The 17,448-nt window shown below is 51.1% G+C and overlaps 5 protein-coding genes across 5 annotated transcripts; 4 read left to right on the top strand and 1 right to left on the bottom strand.

Moving 5' to 3' along the window:
• Positions 1-3,946: 3,946 nt before the first annotated feature.
• Positions 3,947-8,202, top strand: BO72DRAFT_514748 (uncharacterized protein; the record flags this gene model as incomplete). Its single annotated transcript, XM_040949531.1, has 5 exons — positions 3,947-4,021; positions 5,066-5,315; positions 5,377-6,438; positions 6,748-7,467; positions 7,584-8,202. 5 exons carry the CDS (start codon positions 3,947-3,949, stop codon positions 7,778-7,780), a joined length of 2,304 nt encoding a protein of 767 aa, XP_040799071.1. The 3' UTR covers positions 7,781-8,202.
• A 1,379-nt stretch (positions 8,203-9,581) lies between these two features.
• On the top strand, positions 9,582-11,729 carry bgt3 (putative cell wall glucanase; the record flags this gene model as incomplete). Its single annotated transcript, XM_040941513.1, has 2 exons — positions 9,582-11,536; positions 11,585-11,729. 2 exons carry the CDS (start codon positions 9,582-9,584, stop codon positions 11,727-11,729), a joined length of 2,100 nt encoding a protein of 699 aa, XP_040799070.1.
• A 214-nt stretch (positions 11,730-11,943) lies between these two features.
• Positions 11,944-13,383, bottom strand: BO72DRAFT_185746 (SRR1 family protein). The gene is made up of 2 exons (XM_040939499.1): positions 12,651-13,383; positions 11,944-12,529 (listed from the first exon to the last, which is right to left on the bottom strand). Exons 1-2 carry the CDS (start codon positions 13,246-13,248, stop codon positions 12,159-12,161), a joined length of 969 nt encoding a protein of 322 aa, XP_040799069.1. The 5' UTR covers positions 13,249-13,383; the 3' UTR covers positions 11,944-12,158.
• Positions 13,384-14,163: 780 nt separating this feature from the next.
• BO72DRAFT_450152 (TMEM14 family protein) lies at positions 14,164-15,052 on the top strand. The gene is made up of 3 exons (XM_040945187.1): positions 14,164-14,229; positions 14,287-14,379; positions 14,465-15,052. The coding sequence occupies exons 1-3, from the start codon at positions 14,193-14,195 to the stop codon at positions 14,659-14,661; spliced, it is 327 nt and encodes a 108-aa protein (XP_040799068.1). The 5' UTR covers positions 14,164-14,192; the 3' UTR covers positions 14,662-15,052.
• Positions 15,053-15,445: 393 nt separating this feature from the next.
• On the top strand, positions 15,446-17,423 carry BO72DRAFT_185672 (fungal specific transcription factor domain-containing protein). The gene is made up of 5 exons (XM_040939498.1): positions 15,446-15,594; positions 15,671-15,735; positions 15,792-16,291; positions 16,359-17,077; positions 17,139-17,423. The coding sequence occupies exons 2-5, from the start codon at positions 15,720-15,722 to the stop codon at positions 17,386-17,388; spliced, it is 1,485 nt and encodes a 494-aa protein (XP_040799067.1). The 5' UTR covers positions 15,446-15,594; positions 15,671-15,719; the 3' UTR covers positions 17,389-17,423.
• Positions 17,424-17,448: the final 25 nt, after the last annotated feature.

Genomic DNA, 17,448 nt, shown 5'->3' with positions numbered 1-17,448 from the left:
ATAACTTCTTTTCCCTCAACCCAGTACCATATTCACGAATGTTGACAACGCTTGCCCATAGATACGGAGGGACTGTGGTAGCGTTTATGAGCTCTTGTTGATCTCTGCTGGCATACTCAAAAGAATCATAATTTCCTTCTCAATGCCCGTGCCAAGCCCCACTACCGCGGAAGCCACCGTCTGATTGCTCGAAAGGCCTGGTGGAGCCAAGTCACTGATAGTATTTGACAGGCCAACTTTCACCCTCAGGAAGGCGTTTGGGGCAACGGGCAGAAGTTCGGTAAGTGGATGGAGGACCCGTGCGATCCTATGAGTCCGTCTCTCCTCTCTTTATCAAGCTGCGAACAACTTTTGGTATCGAGAGTGACTCGATCACTGCCGTGAGTGAGGGCTTGTCTTCCTTCCCTCGAATCAATAACTAGGGACGTAGCTGTTCATTAAGGCATGATTGATGCAGGAAGCTAGCTGCCGGGAAGCGGCAGGATCAGAAAACCACCAAAATGGCAATGATTGATCAGCCGCTTTGCAGGCTATGGGCTGGGGTTGCACAATCTGTAGCAGCAGTGACCTCGGGGAACATGGATGAATGACTAATGCGTCGCCTGTCCATGAGCGAGAAGAGGAGAAGGGATTATTCGTCGCCAGCACTGGTAGGCAGTCTCCTTGTTCATTCAAATCAGGCTCGCTAATGGGAGATTTAGGAGAGAGTATGTGTGCTATGAGCGATGACGGCATTCAGTTGCAACAATTGCAACCCATCCATCAAGCAATTTATGCCCAGGTCTGGACTTGATGGGATCTAATCCATATGTGGTGAGCAGAGTGATCTTGATTAGTGGGAGGCCCCGGAGGGAGGAGATGGAGGAATGAATCGTTGTGGTGGAGGAGGTGGTGGTGGTAATGGTGGTGTGGCGCTTGCGGGAAAGTGGGCACAAGGCTGACAGCAGCAAGTCAGATCGGCTGTTCTCTTACCGGAGTGTAACCAGATCGAGTCGGGTCGCGTATGGCGGTATTTTTCTCTCTGGTAGGTCTGAACGTCCCGTGGACTAAACGAGGAGAAGAAATGAAAGAAAAAAAAGAAAAGAAAATAAAAGAAAATAAAATAAAATCTAGAATAGAGAAACGAAAACTGAGGCTAGAACCACCAGTTTTGGGTGAGCTAAAATTGAACTGCTGATGCAGGTGTCGTTCTCTTTAGTTATCGCCAAACTACTTACACATACTGTCTGTCCTAAGACGATCTCATCGAGGCAACATCACCATCATCCATGGCACCGAGTGGAGGTTGGCTGGCTGTCAGGGCACGGCACCGGCCTGGTCTGTTCTTAAGGGCCACTGGCCCACTGACCTTATCGATCATCATCCTCCTGGACTGCTCGGGTAAGTAACTCAAAGACTGCTATTGCCTGTGGCCTCTTCGATGCCACGCTATAGAGTTCCAAGCCTATCTCAACAACAGAAGAAGGATGGATTGAAAGTCTTGAAAGGATGAGGTCACTGAGGTGGTATCATGCTGTACGGACACAGTGGTAATGTAATGGATTGTACTGATAAGTTACCATCCATCGGACTAAACTAACGGCTACTGTATCGTGCCTAATCCTCCCGCCGCCAATCTTCCACCATCATTCATTCCAGACCAGCCAATTTTCGCCTCCATCGCAAACCTAAAATGACCACCTGAGTGGATATTGCAGCCCAAACATGCCAATGGGAAATTTTGCGTTGATTCAATGCTTACTTTATCTTCTGGAACAATTCATCCTCGTCACTGGTCGGAAGAGTAATCGCATACTCGCAGTCCAAGGTCTGGACGGAGAATGCAACATCGCCTCAAGCAGGTCTGCTCCGTACTGTCATCCCTATTGAGTCTGATGGCTATTTACGGTAGTCCAACGCGATCTATAATTATGGGTATACCTAAGTTAATGGTACGGTAGACACTGACCCTCAAGACAGACCCACTGGTCCCTTCCCCATGTGTGTCGACAGCGTGGGAATAATAATAGACAGTTCTTAAGTTACCTAGTTACCTAGCTGCAGGTTCTCAGACAGACCTCATTTTAAGGGGATCTGAACCACCAGAATCCCAGTATTGACTCGGTTGTAGTAAGCATTTGAACCTGAGGTTCTAGCTCCAGGTGGTAGATCTGTCTGCGGAGAATTGATTGGCAGCCCGTGGACATAATATGTACGGTACATGCATACATGTATACGGTGTGCTCTACTATTCCTACGGATGAACAATGGTGAATACTGTCAAAGTGATGCCGTTCTTTCAGGGGTTCTAGTTTCATTCTTCTGCTAAGTCGCCCATGAACCTATCTGCCGAGGGGCTCTGGAAACTCTGAATGCATTCGATCCGCGATAAACTCAATGTTTTGCATCGCATGCCAGTCTCTTCGTTACTGGGCTGCTGCGGTTCTTTGTTCCATCTTTGTTGGACCTTTTTCCAAATGCGAATTGGTTTTTACTTCGGAGAAGTGAAATGCCTGGTGTCTGCGCTGTTTACCCAGTTTCAAGTGCATTGGCGAGGCTTTCCTCCTTTCAACCCCAGTCACCCCATCCGCCCACCTATACCCACTTCACCGAGGTCACTTTGCCTGTCAAACAAACAATTATCAACCCAAGAAATGGTGTTCGAGGACCAAATGTGAGCAGACAGCCATTTTCTGCTGCAAGCATGTTGCATTTTTCTAACCATTTTTCTTTTTCTTTTTTCCTTCTTCCAGCATGGCAGGAGGAGCATCTACACTGCATTTCTGTTCCCCGTCGATTTCCCTTCCGTGCTCCTGTAATTGCTGGTTGTTTTCACCACCATGTCGCTGCAGGCTGTGTTCAATCCCTTCAAGGTGTTTAGGGACTGTTGATATTCATAACTGATACTTTTTTTGCCGGTCAATGCTTGTCTCGTCGATTTTCTATCTCACACTCAATATTGTCGCGGTTGTCTCTGGCCCTTCTTCTGTCCTGCATCCATCCTGGTCAATATTACACCACCTTCCCGCTAGTAACAAGCTCACTCTGATATCTCCACTAACCACTCTGACGCTGTCCTGCCCTCCATCGCTGCTGTTTTTGATTGCCCATTTTCTGTTTTTTTTTTATTTTTCATTTCCCCCAAGGAATATTTTTTCTAGATTTAATTTAATTTATTTTCACTGTAACTCTTATTTTATTTTATAATATTTTTCTTTTTCTTTCTGTTCCAACGTCCCCTCTTCTCTCTTTCCCCTCTCCCTTCATCTTTACTCTTTTTTTTTCTTACAATTTCTCCTTTCCCAAAGATCTTAGTCTTGTATCCCATTCCTGATCCGGGATAGTTGTTGATTGGGAATATTCTGTAGTGATGAAGGATGGGTCTCCTGCGCAGCTAAATAACGACCCTGGACCCTCCACATTACAGTCGCACTCGCATCGCACCGTTTAACCAACCCATTGAGCCAGCCAGGCCTTTGCTTTCTTCCCTTCCCACACACATACACGCCCCGAGAGACAGACATCCCTTCCCCTCCCCCAGTCCAGTCCAGAGCCACACAGAACAGCGAGCCACTACCGTTGCCCTTCAGCCTCTCTTTAACTTTGGTCCTTACCTGTTCGTCTGTCCCTAGTCAAGATATCCTTCCCGCAACCGTTGTGGTGCCGCCCCCCTCCTCTCTCTCTCTCTCTCTCGACCTTTCCCATCTACTTCCTCCATCTTCCCGTCGGGACTCGACTTCGAATCCTCCCCTTCCAAAACAAAAAGAAACAAATATCCTTCTATGTCTTCTTGGTTCTCATCCTATATCATTTTCTATTATCGCCAATAAAAACGAACACAAATTACCAAAGATAACAAAAGAGGAAAGGAAAGAACACCAGGAAAGAGACAAAACAATCATCCACCTACGAGGAGGAACAGAATCAAAACAAGGAATACATCTTTTGAGGCCATTTGAGGTCAGTCATGACCGGTATGGTTCAGACTGACCTAGCTCATCCACCCGCAACTAAATTCAAAGACGAGCCTGCAGAAGATCCCGTGAGTGCTTTCTCTCTTCTTTCTCTCTCTCTCTGCTACTTTCCTTATCTTCCTGTCTCTTCCATCATTCGCTACCTTAAGACTATGAATTGATATCTATCCTTTCTCTGTCGCGATTCCCTGTTTTGCTTCTTCTGCGCCTTCTTTTCTTCAATTGTATCGTATCGGGTTCGCGGCTTGGCCTCCATCCAAGGACAACCCAGTCTCCCGCGCATCATCTCTCCCAGGAGGCGCCTGGCAACAATTGGCGATATCGACCCCGACCATATCCCGACGAGGGGAGCTATTATCGACTCTTACAATCTCTTTCGCGACAACAAGCAAATATTGCTTTTGGCCAAGCCGCCGACCTGATGACTTCTGTTGTACGTTGATTACGACTGACACCTCGATGTGGCAAATGCTACAAGCCCTCTCCGAGCCGCTTTGCTTTACCCCAAATGCCAATGATTGTGAAATACTTCACATGAGCATTTCAGGGCTTTCAATTTGAAATCCAAGAATATGATCCTGAGAGATTCCTTGGTGCAACCACAACAGCGTCAGAGCCAAAGGCTCAACTCTCCTACTCTCCGGCGACTTTAAGCTTATTCCCGGAGTCATGCTGGCTGAATCAAGATGTACACCTTCCGCAGCATGTCCGAGGGACAGCTGTAGTGGTTGTCACAGACTGAGATATCAGTGTGCTTACGAGGCCTGAGGAAGCGCAGCCAATGACCCACGCCTGCCTGGTGCTATGAGAGTAGTAAAGTCCATAGCGGCCGATGACAGTTCTCCGCTCTTCGCTCCGAGATGCCGAGCTCAGGGCTTCCCTTTACGGGCTTTTCTTCATCTTTCATCCTGAATAATTTGATTTTTGCGTGATGAATTTACTCTATTCCGTCAGTCTCTGGCTTCAGATCCGGGGCAAGGACTTGATCTCTGACAATGACGTTTCATCTGCTTCTACATGCTTCTTATCTCCTCACACTAAACACATGATTTGGAAAGAAAAGCACCATACTCAATGATAAGTGCTCAGGCTAACACCTCGCTCAACTCAAGCTTCGATATCAAGGCGCGCAGCCCCCTCATCTTCAGCATCCCCGACCTACGACCCTCATACAACCACCAAAGCGACCGGGCACCCCCCACCAGCCTCCGACTGCCTTGTCTTCGGGAAATTTTACCCCTCACCCTTTAGCGAGCGGAATTTTGCATCATCACCCCTACGCTCAATCGCAGGAACAATCTTACTACGCGCCCCAATCCTCCTATACGACAGCGAGTGCGCCAAGTCAGTATCCATCTAGTGGTAAGTGGACATCGTCAGTCCTAATCTCTATCCTGAATGCGATGGCTTATTGACTACTCAGGCCCCCCTGAGATCATGGCAACCGCCGCGCAAATGCAGAGGCCATATCCTCCGATCTATCACACACCTCAGTCTAGTTCGCCCGCGTCAGTAGCGTCACAAACCCACGAGCCGCACGGTAGAAACATCTACACACAATCACCGCAGATGACGTCTCAGATGTACGGTTACCCACCGTACTCTCCAATGAACCCTGTTCAGCCTTCACAATACGGCCCAAATGCATCACCTCAGCAGCATCCACTTACGACCCAGTCGTTGATGATCCCACACCAGACCAGTACCGCACAGTTGCCTCACCATCCCACCCAAGCCCCAACTGGTGCTATTGCCAGCAGCCCCACCTCTACAGTGCAGCAACCGACTCCCTCTCAGAGGGCGATGCTAAACCCTCCGCTCCCTGCGGCGACGGCTGCACCCATATCAGCTAGTACTGTTCACCATCAGAGCTCAAATGTCGGGGCAAGTTCTAGTGCAGCACCCGGGCCAATTCCTGCCACGACACCTCTTGTTGTTAGACAAGACAGCAACGGAGTCCAGTGGATTGCGTTTGAATACTCTCGAGACCGGGTGAAAATGGAGTATACCATCCGATGCGACGTTGAGTCTGTTAGTGTGGATAATCTTAGCTCGGATTTCAGGTCCGAGAACTGTGTATACCCTCGTGCATGCGGCGGCAAAGATAATTATCGAGGTAACCGTCTGGTGTACGAAACAGAATGCAATACCGTTGGGTGGGCGTTGGCCGAGCTGAACCCTGCGTTAAGAGGGAAGCGTGGTCTGATTCAAAGAGCTGTGGATAGCTGGAGGAATAGCAACCAAGATCCACGTCTTCGAAGTCGCCGTGTGCGAAGGATGGCTAAACTGAACAGACGACAGGGGCTTCCAGCACAGTCGCCATCCCACATGGCACCGTCGACGCCGGTTCCTCCAGGTATCCCAGCTGCCAGCATGGCTGCAGCCGCTCCCCGCCCAAGCCTGGGACCTTTGACCATGGGTCCCCCGCAGTTACACCATCACCATGCCCAACCCGATGGAGGTGCAAACCATGAGGAAGTCAGCGGTATGTACCAACATCACGTGTGAAGTGCTTCTTGTCCCGACTCTGTTGCACAAACCGAAAGCAGTCTATCATGTTGTATCATGCAAACCTGCGTCAAGTCCATTGGGAAGGATAACGACAACTGGCCCACTCTCACTAAATGATGGATCTTGTACCCTATGTATTTCTATCTTGTTTACTTCTCGTTCATCATACCCGATTTGCCTTGTGTGTGTTTCAAGTCCGCCGAATCCGCTTTTGTTCGCTTCAGCCACGACACTTTACGTCTTGCGTAGGCTAATCTCATAATTGTCATAATGTCCTTACTAGGTCCTCCTGACTTTTCGAACGGTATCCACCGTCCGCCTACCTCAGATCATCCGCCACCTGGACCATCCCCGACAGAGATCCGCAATGCTCAAGTGTTCCATGGGTTTCACTCCTATCCCACAGTGGGGAGTATTGGCGGAGGACCGCGAGGCCCTTCGATACCGCCACTTCTCCGTGAGAGTGGTATAGGGGGTCTAGGGCGACCCCCAACTGTGGCGACTGCTAGCCGCATTGAAGAAGTGGACGAGGACGAGGATGAGCAAAACCCCAGCACTGAAGCTCTCTTCGGCACTCCTCCCGGGGGAAAGCCTCGCAAATTTATACTCGTGGACGACACCCAACGGGGTGCCCGCGTCCGGGTTAAGGTTTCTTTGGACCTAGTTGACATGGATGAGATTCCGGACTCCTATCGTAGGATGAACTCGGTATTTCCCCGGACCTATTTCCCCGTCCAAATGCGAAGCCCTCGCACTTCTGTTGTGCCTGGCAACCGGTTCATCAAGGATCACTCCGAGCTGGACGACGAAGACGAAGAACTACCAACAGCTGGAAGAGTCATGGTTCCCGTTCCTCAGATCGATGGTGAAAGTGAGATTGCAGTTCCACGATTGTCTCGAGGCCGACGGCGAAAGGAGGTTCTCCTCAACGACCTGGCCTACCGGATAAGCTGGAGCCAAAGCCGAGTCTTTGCAGGACGGATGATGTTTCTGCAGCGATCCCGTACGTGCTCCTTTTGTTTCTTGGTATAGTGACATCGCTCTCAGGAAGTTCAATGTTGCAGTAAGTTCGCTTATCGATGACAATTACTAACTCCGATGATTTCTGGGGAGTAATAGTGGATGCATACCGTAACAAGATGCGCGCCGCAATGCTAGCGGAGGGCCAAGAAGCTTCGGCAATTCCGCAACATTTTGAGACGCGAGCGGGAAAGCGACGCTTCCTCGAGCGCAAGCGACGAGTCACACCAGCCCGAGACGCCACGGCACATATTTTGTCGGCCTCCCGACGCAGTGCTGAAGAAGTTGAAGCTTGAAATTCCCATCATGAACTCATCCACTTTCGAGCAAAAGTCCGGTTCGCTGCTCCGCGACTGCTCTGTTACGATTCTCCTTTCTATCTCGCCACGCCCTTCTCTTATGTGACACTTTTACACTTTTTTGCGGCACTTGTGCCGCCTCTCGCTGCACCCACTCCTTTTCGTCTCTCCGAAACATGTGATGAGATATCTTTTGCGGAACATCACGGATGGCAAATGAGTTGTAGATATTGCGCTGAAATGAGACCATGACGGTAAGGGGAAACTTATGGTGGTCTCGCGAGATCCGGTGGTGGATCGTGTGAGACTTCTTCGGTCTGTCGTATAATCTATTTGGCTTACATTTGTATTCTTTTCGTGACGATTGATGATGAAACTACAGACGCTGCGCTGGACATGAATGACAAGATGACATTATGACCTGGTTTGGTTTGGTTTGGGAGAAGGTTTCGCGGGCGTGGCTGTCTCCTTGTGAAATATGTTTCGCTTATGAGTATGCTGTATGTACGATTCGTTCCACTGCGCATAGTGTCGGAACGAGGGACGAGGCTCGCTCTTCTTCATTTATTTTTTAAGTTGGTGCCATTGCATGACTTTGTGCCTCGTTGCGCCATCTCGAGCAAAGAAACAGCGAATTCTCGACGTAAGTCTAAGACAAGTATCTGTTCGCTGGGTGGCTTACGACGCGCCACGACGTGATCTCCGAGGGTGGGTAGGACACATTTCGTACTGCATGAGGGAGAGGAGTGGGTGGGGTGTAGATTGACGAGCAAGATATTATGACTGAAAGATGTCAATTTCAGCGGGTGAAGTCGTACATACTCTCGATTTCATGACCGGTTGTGTTCATGGATTACTGCCCTGGCAGTCCGCGTCCGGAGGTCGGATAAGCCCGGAAGGGGATTAGTGGCAGACCCTGAACTAACTTAACCCGTGGTGTCACTGGACCCTGAGCGGCCTGAGGTTCCTCTCTTCTCCGCACTGCATAGTTCCGACTCACTGACTGGCCGCTTTCGCTCTTCCCTCTTACCTTCAATCTCCTAGTACGGAGTAGTTACTAACCTACTTGACTCTTCGTTGCCTGGTCCACCAGCCGCCACAATCACAAGTCCAGCGATGCATGCGGTAATGCCTTCAATAATACGAGCTCGCTTGTTTTCTCTCCCTCTCACGATTCTTCCTACGGAGTTACTTAATTCATCTACTCGATTACATTCAATCTAGAATTGGTATGTGAGGAATCCCATCCGCTGCCTTCCTCTCTCTTCTCCCCTCCCCCTCACGTCACCCCATCTAAGACATCTAACTATCTCCCGCATTGTTCGCTACGTATGAATGCGTCCAGACGGTTCTTCTCGCGCTGACCATTTAGGTTTCATGAAATCGTATCGCTGTCACCTTCCATTATCGTTCGCCATCGTTCCTGGGACTTTCCCATGGTCATCCGAGAAGAGTAACCGTGGTTCCCGCTTGCCCATAGCAGCTGTTCTCGTTTCAGTCGCTTCCTCGCTCCAGTATTATTGACCTCCCATCGCTGCTCAAACCCAAACCTTGTCGGCTGCTTTTCCTTCGTCCCTGCCTGATTGTGCTGCTATTTTCAGGACAGCCCGCCAAGCCGTTGCCTCCCGCCTTGCTTTGTGCAAAGCTGCGTTTCTTTTCCTGTTTTCATATAACTCTCTGGCATCTCCTCCATCTATCTTTATCTTATCTAGGCTTTTATTTTCTTCTTTACTCGGCTCTACTTCCTACAAAGCCTTCCGGCGCCACCTTGGCGTGACCAGTCGTTTCTTTCACAGCCATGTCCGGTCTGAACCGGGTTGCTAGTTACAGCGAGGGCGATGACGGGGCGGTGGTCGCAGGTTCCCGCCAGCGTTCATCACCAGAAGAGGGGCGTCTTATGGACAGCAGGTACTACAGCGACATGGACATGAATCGTACTATCGCATCACACCAAAGACACATTCAAACGTACAACGACGGGAATTTAGAGCCGGTGCCGGAAGGTCGGAGCTTGGAGCACACACGCACGCAGTTCACCGCAACGCCGGGGATTGACAATATGGGGCCCTCGGCCGTGGGCGGAGGCATCAGTGGTATCGCCCTTGGCGTTGCTAATACCCATGACCGCCAGAGTGGTGTTGACGCTTTCAGGGAAACAGCCGGTCCATTGTACAATGTCCCCGCAGAACGAGATTATCACACCACTGGCGCCGAGAATCCGTATATCCCCGCACCGCCGCCACATTCAGAAGGCACCTTTTACGCCAGCTCAGAAACCCTGCGACCGCGCGATTCCTACGGGTCGAATGTCGCGCTGGGCGCGGCGGGTGCAGCCCCGGGACAGTTGACGCCGACTACGGCGCCTTCTCAGCACAGCGTTCAAGATAGTCCTTATCAGGGGGTGGGGGCGTTCAGTGAAGGGCCCTACCAACGGCAATCGGTTTATTCTACGCAAAACTACCCGCTCACGTTCAATCCGGATGAGATTGCAGATGACGGGGACGATGGGTTTGTCAACGTGGCGCCGAAGGGTGTGTCGCCGTCGAGTCATCAGAGCTTTAACGGAACAGCAGGTGCTGCCGCCGTTGGGGGAGCCGCTACAGGTGGGCTTCTAGGTGGTTTGAGGGGCTTGTTTGGTGGGAAGAAAGACTCCAGTCCGTCGTATGGACCGGTTCCTGGCCCAGGGCTGGAAGCAGCCGAGAAAGGACAGAGAGCTGGCTCGATAGCCGGAGCAAGTCGGCGGAAGCGCGCGTGGATTGTGGGACTCACCCTCGCGTTCATTATCGTGGCTGCCATTGTCGGGGGAGCTGTCGGGGGCATTTTGGGTAACCGAAGTCACGATGGCTCGGCTGCAGCAGACGGATCGGGCAGTTCCTCGGGCAGTTCCTCGGACGGATCTTCGGACTCGTCTGATGGACTGCTTGATAAAGATTCTTCGGAGATCAAGGATTTGATGAATAATGCTAATCTGCACAAGGTCTTCCCGGGAGTGGATTATACGCCGTGGGGAGTGCAGTACCCGCTTTGCTTGAAGTATCCTCCTTCCCAAAACAATGTCACGCGCGACCTCGCGGTTCTCTCGCAATTGACCAATACGATCCGACTATATGGTACAGATTGCAACCAAACAGAGATGGTGCTTACTGCTATCGACCGCCTCGAGTTGACCGACATGAAGCTTTGGCTGGGTGTGTGGATTGACAGCAACCAAACAACGAGCGAGCGCCAAGTCAAACAGCTTTACAACATCATCGATGACGCAAACAACACCTCGATCTTCAAGGGGGCTATCATCGGGAACGAAGCTCTATATCGCGCAGGCCCAGACATTGCAACTGCCCAGACAACCCTGATCAGCTACATGACTGACGTCAAAAACCACTTCAAGCAAAATAGCATCGACCTCCCCGTGGGGACATCAGACCTGGGTGACAACTGGAATCAGGAGCTGGTCCAGGCAGCCGACTTCGTCATGTCCAATATCCATCCGTTCTTTGGCGGTGTTAAAGCCACCGAGGCAGCCAGTTGGACCTGGACTTTCTGGCAAAACCACGATGCTCCGCTGACTGCAGGCACCAACAAGCAGCAGATCATCTCGGAAGTGGGTTGGCCTAGCGGTGGAGGGAATGATTGTGGCGATGGCGACAACTGCGAAAATGATACTCAGGGAGCTGTAGCAGGTGTTGACGAAATGAATCAATTCATGGCCGACTGGGTGTGCCAGGCTTTGGAGAATGGGACCGAGTATTTCTGGTACGTCAATCTTTTCCTTATCGTGTGCCTAATTCTAACCGATCACAGGTTCGAGGCCTTTGATGAGCCTTGGAAGGTTCAGTACAACATCGAAGGCGAAGAATGGGAGGACAAATGGGGATTGATGGATGCAGCTCGCAAGCTGAAACCAGGCCTGAAAATCCCCGACTGCGGCGGCAAGACCGCTACATGAGGTGTCGCGCTTTCCACCGACTACACTCTATTCAAGTCCCGACTATTAGTGTCATGGGTCTTTCGATGTACACACGAATCTCCGACATACACCATGTTTTAACGATGCACGGACTAATGGCTTGTTCTGAATCTCTTTGCGGTGTTTTGCGCTTCCTGTTTATCTCTTTGCACAGATGTGACGGTGGCGGTGTTGTCCTCGACTGTTGGGGGGGCTGTTCATGTTACCTCCCGTGCCAAGCTAGGATGATTGTTGAGGGTGTCTGTATATAGTTTGTTGATAGTGATGGTCTTAAGCCACCGACAGTTACTTGCAAATATCATCTATACTTGCGTTTGCTGGAGACTTGCCTGTCCTCGTGCCCTGGTTGAGTCGTGCCCTTCAGATGTAATCCTGGTTTGGTATTCCACACTACTCCTTTCTCACCCATCAGTCTTCGCGGTTTTCTTCCTCGACCGGCTGGGTATAATGATAGACTCGCATCTCCCAAAACGCCTCCTTCAGCTCCTCAAACCGCGGCAACCGCACCGACCCGGTCCGCGCCACGAACCGCTCGATCCCGTCGGAGCCCGTATCCTCCAAGGGCCCGCCAACCACCCCCGCCGGATTCCGCGCCAGCAGCACCTCGAGATGCGCCTTCTCCGCCCCGGGACAGAACAGCAGCGAATTTGAGTTGACCTTCCCGAACCCGTCCGGATGCTCCACGACGGTGATCCCCAGGGCGGCAAGGAGTTGGCGATCGAGCGCGTTGAAGACGGGATCTTGGGCGTAGATTTGGACTGTGGATGTTGTTGGATTCGCTGGTTTATAACTGGTGTGTTAGTTTTTATTTGTGTAGTGGTAGTAGATGATTATGCGGTGATGGGGGGGGGCGCCTAGGGTAAAGGGCTGTTTTGGATTGGTATAGGCTGTTAGGCATACCAGTCAAACACTCCACCACACTCATCAACGCATTGAGTTGGTAGAGCGAGACGCTGCGACGATCCACCCATCCCCCGCGCAGGAAGCCGCTCGGACTGCCGAGGCCGATGCAGATTATATTGGTTATTCTTGGGGTGGTGGGGGTGGTGGATTGCGCTCCTTGTTCTGTTCTCTGTGTTTGTTCTGGTTCCAGGTGTGGTTCTGTTTGCGTCTGCGGTCCTTCTCGGGTTGTTTCTGGTAGGGCTGGTTCTTGTTCTTTTTGGTGTTGTTGTTTATGCTCGAGGCAAAACTCCCGCCGCACCGTCGCGGTCAGCGTCGCGGCGGTGGTGGAGGCGGTCCATTTCGTGCGGTGGGTGTGGTATTGCGTGAGTAGGGAGGGGAGGGTGAGGGATTTGGGGGCTTCGGCCGGGGTGAGTAGTTCTGGTTGTTGTGGTTGTTGTTCTGGCTGGGATTGTGGACGGTGTTGGCGATGCGCGCGGTGGGCGTTGCCTGTCGTCGTGACGTGCGTCCAGCCGGTCGCGTCGGTGATTGTGGTGCGTTTGGTGGGGCCGGTGCTGGTGCTGGTGGTGGGCTTCTTTTTGCGGGAGGTGTGTGGCATTTTGATTGTTGATGTTGAGTGTAGGGTGCAAGGGTGGTAGGGGGGAGGGGGTGGTGTTTTGGGGTTGCTGGTGCTGCGGTGCTGCGGTGTTACGGTGTCAAGCACCAAAAAAAATTGGAGATGCGGGGCGGCGGTGGTTGAGCTTGGAGGGCCGTGGAAGTGGGGAGGGAGGGGGAGGGGGGGATTGGGTGGGTAGGGTACGCTGTACCCAGTGTACTGTACAGCCTGGAACTTAACCTGGAACTTGGGCTTAAGCTTGAGCTTGAGTATATCGGGATCTATGCAACAATGGTTTGATTTGTCTCAAATACTTGTCTTAGATGAGCGCGAGTAGTAATCTGCAGCAGTGCACGTCTCATCTTTGCAGTTGGTAGATATCTACCCTTTACTCCGTACACTGCGTGGGTAAAGTGGCTGGGTGTTGTTCCTGCGCTCCTGTTGTACGGTTATTTTGTGTTCTGCGCATGACGATTCTATGCGATTTTCTGCAATATCAACAGCATAATGCACCGGTGCAGTGAGCAGTGACTCTGTCGAGAACTCATTTCGAGCCACTGTCGAATCTAACTAACAAGATCTCGGTGCGTTGACAGCTGGCGCGTACCCCGCTGCTCACTGCAACACAATGCATTTCATAAGAATCTCGAGTCCGCTGTATATCAGTCGATCTCTGAGCCCCCGCATATACCAGCTCAGTTCTGAGCAGAATTCCTAGCAATGGATATTTCTCTTCCTAATACCCTTCATTCAACTGGTGATTCAACACTGCAAGCCTCCGCTGAATAATCGGGGTTCGCTCTTGGTCTCTTCCCGAAACTAACTGCATCCAGACTAGCCCACGGCCCCCTCGGACAGCTTAAAATACCACTCGGCATTGCATGACCTGCCATTGACAACAAACCGAGTTCGTGACCTTTTCTTTTCTCGTCGAACCGTCTTTCATCATGGCCGAACACCCTTCTTTCACTCTCGCGGCTCTCTGTACGTTGCTCACAATATGCGGGGTGTGAAGGTCAATGACCACTAACAGCCACCTAGTGCCCGCCGGCGGTATCGCCGGGTTCATGCGAACTGGTTCCAAGCCCTCCCTAATCGCAGGCGTGGGATTGGGTCTTTCTTATGGATTCGCTGGTATGTTCTCCGCAGGGAGCCTGCGCTGCTCTTCTGCTACAAGACTTGAGTATTCTGTCCGAAGCTTGTTACTGACCGGTCCCAGGGTACCTGATCAAGGAAAACAAGGACTACGGCACGGAGCTTGCGTTGGGCAACAGCATCCTCCTGCTCGGCTCGGCCATCCCTAGGATCATCAAGACCAAGGCCCGGGCCCCCATGCCTCTGGTCCTCGGTGCCACCGGTCTGCTGGCGTCGTTCTACTACCAGAAGAAGGTCCGGGAGTTCAGGTTCGGTGTTTGATTCGCTGTATTGTATGAGATGACTACTAAAGGCTTGATTGCTGAGCTCATAAGGGTGGCTGTGGACGCCCTGTGTATTTTTACTGAGAATGAGATGCTGTACGTTATGTGCTGGGCTGTTCTACTTGGGCTTGCGATTAATCGCACCATAATCCAGATGGATCACTGACCCGACAGGATTGGGGATTCTTCTGAGCGAACCATTGGCCAGACCGATTTCTTATATTTCTCTTGGGCGAGTAGTGAAAATTTCTACCATGATATTATGCTCCGAATCACTCGACAGTGCATCAGACACATCAGACTGATATACCGGGTCGATGTTGTTTGCTTAGTCAGCATGCTCAGCATTAACTAACTAGTTAGTGAGTTATGTAGAGTATAGATCATCAAGACAATGGCTCTGCAAGCCGCTTCAAGAGGATTAGGTAGTTGTTCTCAGCCCTTCCTTGGAGCAAGAATGCAATGTAGGACTGCTGCCCTGACCGGGTCGGTGCCTTACATGCAAGGACGGCTACGAAGAATGGCAGGAAAGCGTGACCCGAAATTTCGGCTTCGGCAGGGAGCCCGGATCAACATCGCGTAAATCAACTCAGTACACTTTCGGTGTCAAGCCAGTCTTTTGTGTCATTCCCTTCAAAATGGCCAGAACAACCCGGGATAGTGCACGATCTAAATCGACGGCATCGCAATCCAAGGTGACCAAAGTCTCAAAGACACCCAGGGTGCTTAAGGCGCCCCGACGCGCAGCCTGCGACTCATGCTTCAAGAAAAAGGTCTTTATTGATTCTCTTTCCCCAGCTCCCACGATACCATGACAAGAAATATTGTACTTTGATCTAATGAGTTCTTAGATACAATGCGATGCAGAATCCCCGCAGTGCAATTGGTGCCTCCACCATAACCTTGCCTGCACATATACAAGGCTTAAAAAGTAGGTCGAAATTGCGCCTGAATCTCCCTCATCAGCTCCAACTCTACATCCCAGATGGTCTAATCCACCTCTCCAGAAGGACTGGTCGCGATACCGTATGGGAGGATGCTGCCAAATCGAATCTCATGTTTGCTCGTAACAGTCAGTTCCATCCGAGCAATATTGAGCACCGAGTCACAGACTAAGTGATTACTCAGGTACTGCAGCAAGGGCTACTTTGACCATGGCTTTTAATGACGGAGTATTCATGACACCAGAGGAAGAGCAAAAATGGATCGGATCCTGCACTGGTGAGACGGTTGACCACGCGAAACTCTACGCAATTGAGCTTCCATGGTCAAACCCCTGTTCTGGCGCCAAGTCCCATTCTTCGTCGCCGGAACTTCCTTCCCGGCCTGTCGTCGAGAAGTATGTTAAAGTGTACTGCTCATCCTACCAGAGTCGCGTCTTTCCGGTAATCAGCAAGGCACTCTTTACAGAGACTCTGGATCTCGCCTACGGACCAACCGATGTTTTTGGCTCCGATAGTGCCAGATCATGCGTGTATGCGTTTCTCTCGGTAATATACCTCTTCGGGCTCAATGGTAATCTAGTTGAAGCCCATGATTGCGAGACGTATGCCCGGGCTGCGCAGGACTTTATGGCTAGTCTTGTTTGTGAAATGACTCTCAGCGGCCTGCAGTCCATTATCATGCTTGTAAGTCGAGAGCTTCCCGTCTGGGAATCTTGCATCTTGTGTGAGTATCAGCTGACCTGCCACTTAGATCCAGCATCAATACTTCCTGGGTGATTTGCAGGCTGCTGCAGTTTCCGTGTCGATAGCCAGCCGCCTTCTATTCAGCCTCCGTGCTCACACAATGTCACCATGTGACAGCGCTTATCATAAAAGTGTAGCTGAGCACCACCTGCGCGATCTTTTCTGGCTATGCTATTCATTTGATAAAGACATTTGCCTGAGAATTGGGCAGCCTCCATGTATCAATGACACTCACTGTGACCTCACTCTGCCTATCGACTATGCGCAGCTGCAAGAGTCCAATATGCAACGAGAGACCAGGTCGAATACCGATGACACACTCCCTCTTTTTCCTTTTGACCTTCGACTTTCGATGATCAAGTCGAATGTCTATCAAGCTCTCTATTCCACAAATGCTGCGAAGAAGCCGGCTTCTGAGATATTATCGAGCATCCGGAGTCTGGATCAAGAGCTGGAGCAATGGAGACAGAGCTTACATCCGGATATCCGGCCCACGTTGTCTTTCCACGAAGAAACGCCGGTCAGTCGCGGCCTGAACACACAGGCAATCATGTTGCGGCTAGCATACTATCACTGCGTCGCACTCATCCATCAATCCATTGATAGGTGCCGTGGCTGCCAGATAAGGGATTTAGTCTCTAGTGACATGCTGGTCACGAATGTCAATCAGTCGACGCTTTCATTCCTCGAGATCGCGATGCCTGTCCTGGCAGGAGAATGTTTCTGGTGAGCGCTTGTGTCTGCGTCTCTGCACGAGACGGGAATGGTTGCTGACCGTAATCGATAGGGTGGTTATATTCTACGCAGTCACTGCAGTCCTAGCGTTGTTTCGCGCTATCCTCAAGAACCCCCTAGGTTCCAGTCTTATGAAAACTCTACGGGGCGTCCTAAAATTGATGCGTAAAGTCCCGGTTCGAACACCTACCCTTGGTGTTATCTTCCACGGACACTTTCTGAATACTTTCACCACCGAGCTTGTCCGACTAGCCGAGTGTGCAATTGCCAAGGCAGACCAGGATTCACGTGATTCGCCTTAGGCCGGCTTTCGAAGGAGAACGGGCCGCATCATGTCAGATAGTTCTACTCTACGGTACCCT

The sequence above is a fragment of the Aspergillus fijiensis genome (genome assembly GCF_003184825.1).
Source record: "Aspergillus fijiensis CBS 313.89 unplaced genomic scaffold BO72scaffold_42, whole genome shotgun sequence".
Taxonomy (NCBI): domain Eukaryota; kingdom Fungi; phylum Ascomycota; class Eurotiomycetes; order Eurotiales; family Aspergillaceae; genus Aspergillus; species Aspergillus fijiensis.
The sequence above is the reverse complement of the archived record's forward strand: the minus strand, read 5'-3'. Positions and strand labels throughout refer to the sequence as shown.

Bases quoted from the DNA above. Each gene is read 5' to 3' on its own strand.
- BO72DRAFT_185672 (XM_040939498.1), top strand. The intron at 16,292-16,358 runs GTAAGTCGAGAG...CCTGCCACTTAG, and splicing joins TGCAGTCCATTATCATGCTT to ATCCAGCATCAATACTTCCT. The intron at 17,078-17,138 runs GTGAGCGCTTGT...CGTAATCGATAG, and splicing joins CTGGCAGGAGAATGTTTCTG to GGTGGTTATATTCTACGCAG.
- BO72DRAFT_185746 (XM_040939499.1), bottom strand. From the start codon at position 13,248: ATGCCACACACCTCCCGCAAAAAGAAGCCCACCACCAGCACCAGCACC. The intron at 12,530-12,650 runs GTATGCCTAACA...GTTATAAACCAG, and splicing joins TGTGGTGGAGTGTTTGACTG to CGAATCCAACAACATCCACA.
- BO72DRAFT_450152 (XM_040945187.1), top strand. From the start codon at position 14,193: ATGGCCGAACACCCTTCTTTCACTCTCGCGGCTCTCT. The intron at 14,230-14,286 runs GTACGTTGCTCA...ACAGCCACCTAG, and splicing joins TTTCACTCTCGCGGCTCTCT to TGCCCGCCGGCGGTATCGCC. The intron at 14,380-14,464 runs GTATGTTCTCCG...GACCGGTCCCAG, and splicing joins TCTTTCTTATGGATTCGCTG to GGTACCTGATCAAGGAAAAC.